This window comes from Arachis ipaensis, chromosome B04 (assembly GCF_000816755.2).
Source record: "Arachis ipaensis cultivar K30076 chromosome B04, Araip1.1, whole genome shotgun sequence".
NCBI classification, from domain to species: Eukaryota; Viridiplantae; Streptophyta; class Magnoliopsida; order Fabales; family Fabaceae; genus Arachis; species Arachis ipaensis.
The window spans coordinates 43621158-43622713 of NC_029788.2; the positions used below are offsets into that span (position 1 = coordinate 43621158).

The 1556-nt window shown below is 34.9% G+C and overlaps 1 protein-coding gene across 1 annotated transcript in view; it reads left to right on the forward strand.

The window, feature by feature from the left end:
- Positions 234-1556, forward strand: part of LOC107639297 (protein WVD2-like 7) — a gene marked incomplete in the record, with an annotated part of 5821 nt that continues 4498 nt past the window's right edge. Inside the window, 3 exon segments of the mRNA XM_016342775.2 lie at positions 234-558; positions 676-733; positions 1328-1556. Of these exon segments, the coding sequence (XP_016198261.1) occupies positions 680-733; positions 1328-1556 (283 nt within the window).

The window sequence follows — 1556 nt, forward strand, 5'->3', positions numbered from 1 at the left end:
TTAATTTAAATATATGTATAAAATTATTTTAAAGTACATTAAACTTAAATTCTTTATTTTTTATTAAAAGATCTGAGATCTCTAATGTTGTAGGTTCCGGTGCTGGTGTTGAAATTTATCACTTTTAATGAAAAGAGAGAAATGGGAACACGTGGGTGCACAGAGTCACCGCATTGCCGTGACTGAGTTCTCGTGCCTCTGTCTTCAGTCTTCACCACATGCTTAGGAGCCAAACGGTGACTTAACTATCCGTTAAAGCCATTAGTCATGAAAGTGAAACTGGCACATACCTCTTACTCTGAACGTGTCGCTTCAAAACACGACAAAACAATACACCCTGCACATGATTCTACCTTACATTATTAACTCTTAACTCCTTCTATTTTATTTATTTATTATTTCTTTAGAACCAACCAAAGAAACCAAACTTGGGAACCAAACTTGGGATTTAAAGGGGGAATCTTTCGAAGCATTATAGGCTTCCGTAGTCTCATGTGTCTTCTTGATACCTAACATGCTTCCTGGGTTTTGTTAACACAAGGACCATTGGAAACTGCGGTTACTTCTTCTTGCATCTTATATGCTTTCTTTGTTGTTTACAATTATGGTTTCTGTGCTTCTGTGTTTGTGTATGTTTCAGTAATATAAGGGTGTGTTTGGTTGGTTTCTTTTCAGGGTAATGATTGATGATATGGCTGGGGAGGTTGAAGAATCATTCAGCATTAACTTTCAGGTTTTTGTGTTGTCTTTTCATCCACTTTTGTTGATTTCAGCATGGATCTATAGTTTTCACTTTCAGTTTCAGTTATCATGTTCCATTCATAATCCATTACCACACATGCTTTTATGTTTTGGTAATTCTTAGTTAGTATATTCAGTTATTGTGTCATAGTCTCTGATACATTGTAGTTTCGATCTCATATATTATTGCTTCTTGAACTTAATCTAAAATTAGATTTAGGTAAAGAAATTGACTGGAATTGAATAGTGTAATATTGTTATTATGCCAGTTCATTCTTAGTAAGGTTGAAGGTATACTATTGAAGGTATACTATGCCAGTTGGATAGATTTTGTTTGTGTTCTAATTTCTATGGGTTGCATCTTAAGGAAACATTCATATCTATGATTTATAATACTGCATATACATGTTTTATCTCTTTTTTTTTCATGTAATTTTCTCCCCGGTCACTTGCAACTCACTGTAATATCTTGCAATAGTATCAACATTATGAGAATTGAACGGATATGGTATTAATGTTGATACGAAAAACTTGATTTTTGTTCATGACTGTTGTTGCTTTGGATTCTTCCTTGCCAAATTTGCAGGCCGATTCTATACATTCGGGCTCGATCTCATTCGGCAGATTTGAAACAGAACCTTTATCTTGGGAAAGAAGGTCTTCTTTCTCTCACAATAGGTACTTAGAAGAGGTTGAGAAATGTTCAAAATCAGGTTTAGTCACTCAGAAAAAAGCATATTTCGAGGCTCATTGCAAGGAGAAGGGCCTTTTTGGTTTTATTCCATCCGGTGGCCATGACAAATCGGATAGAGCAA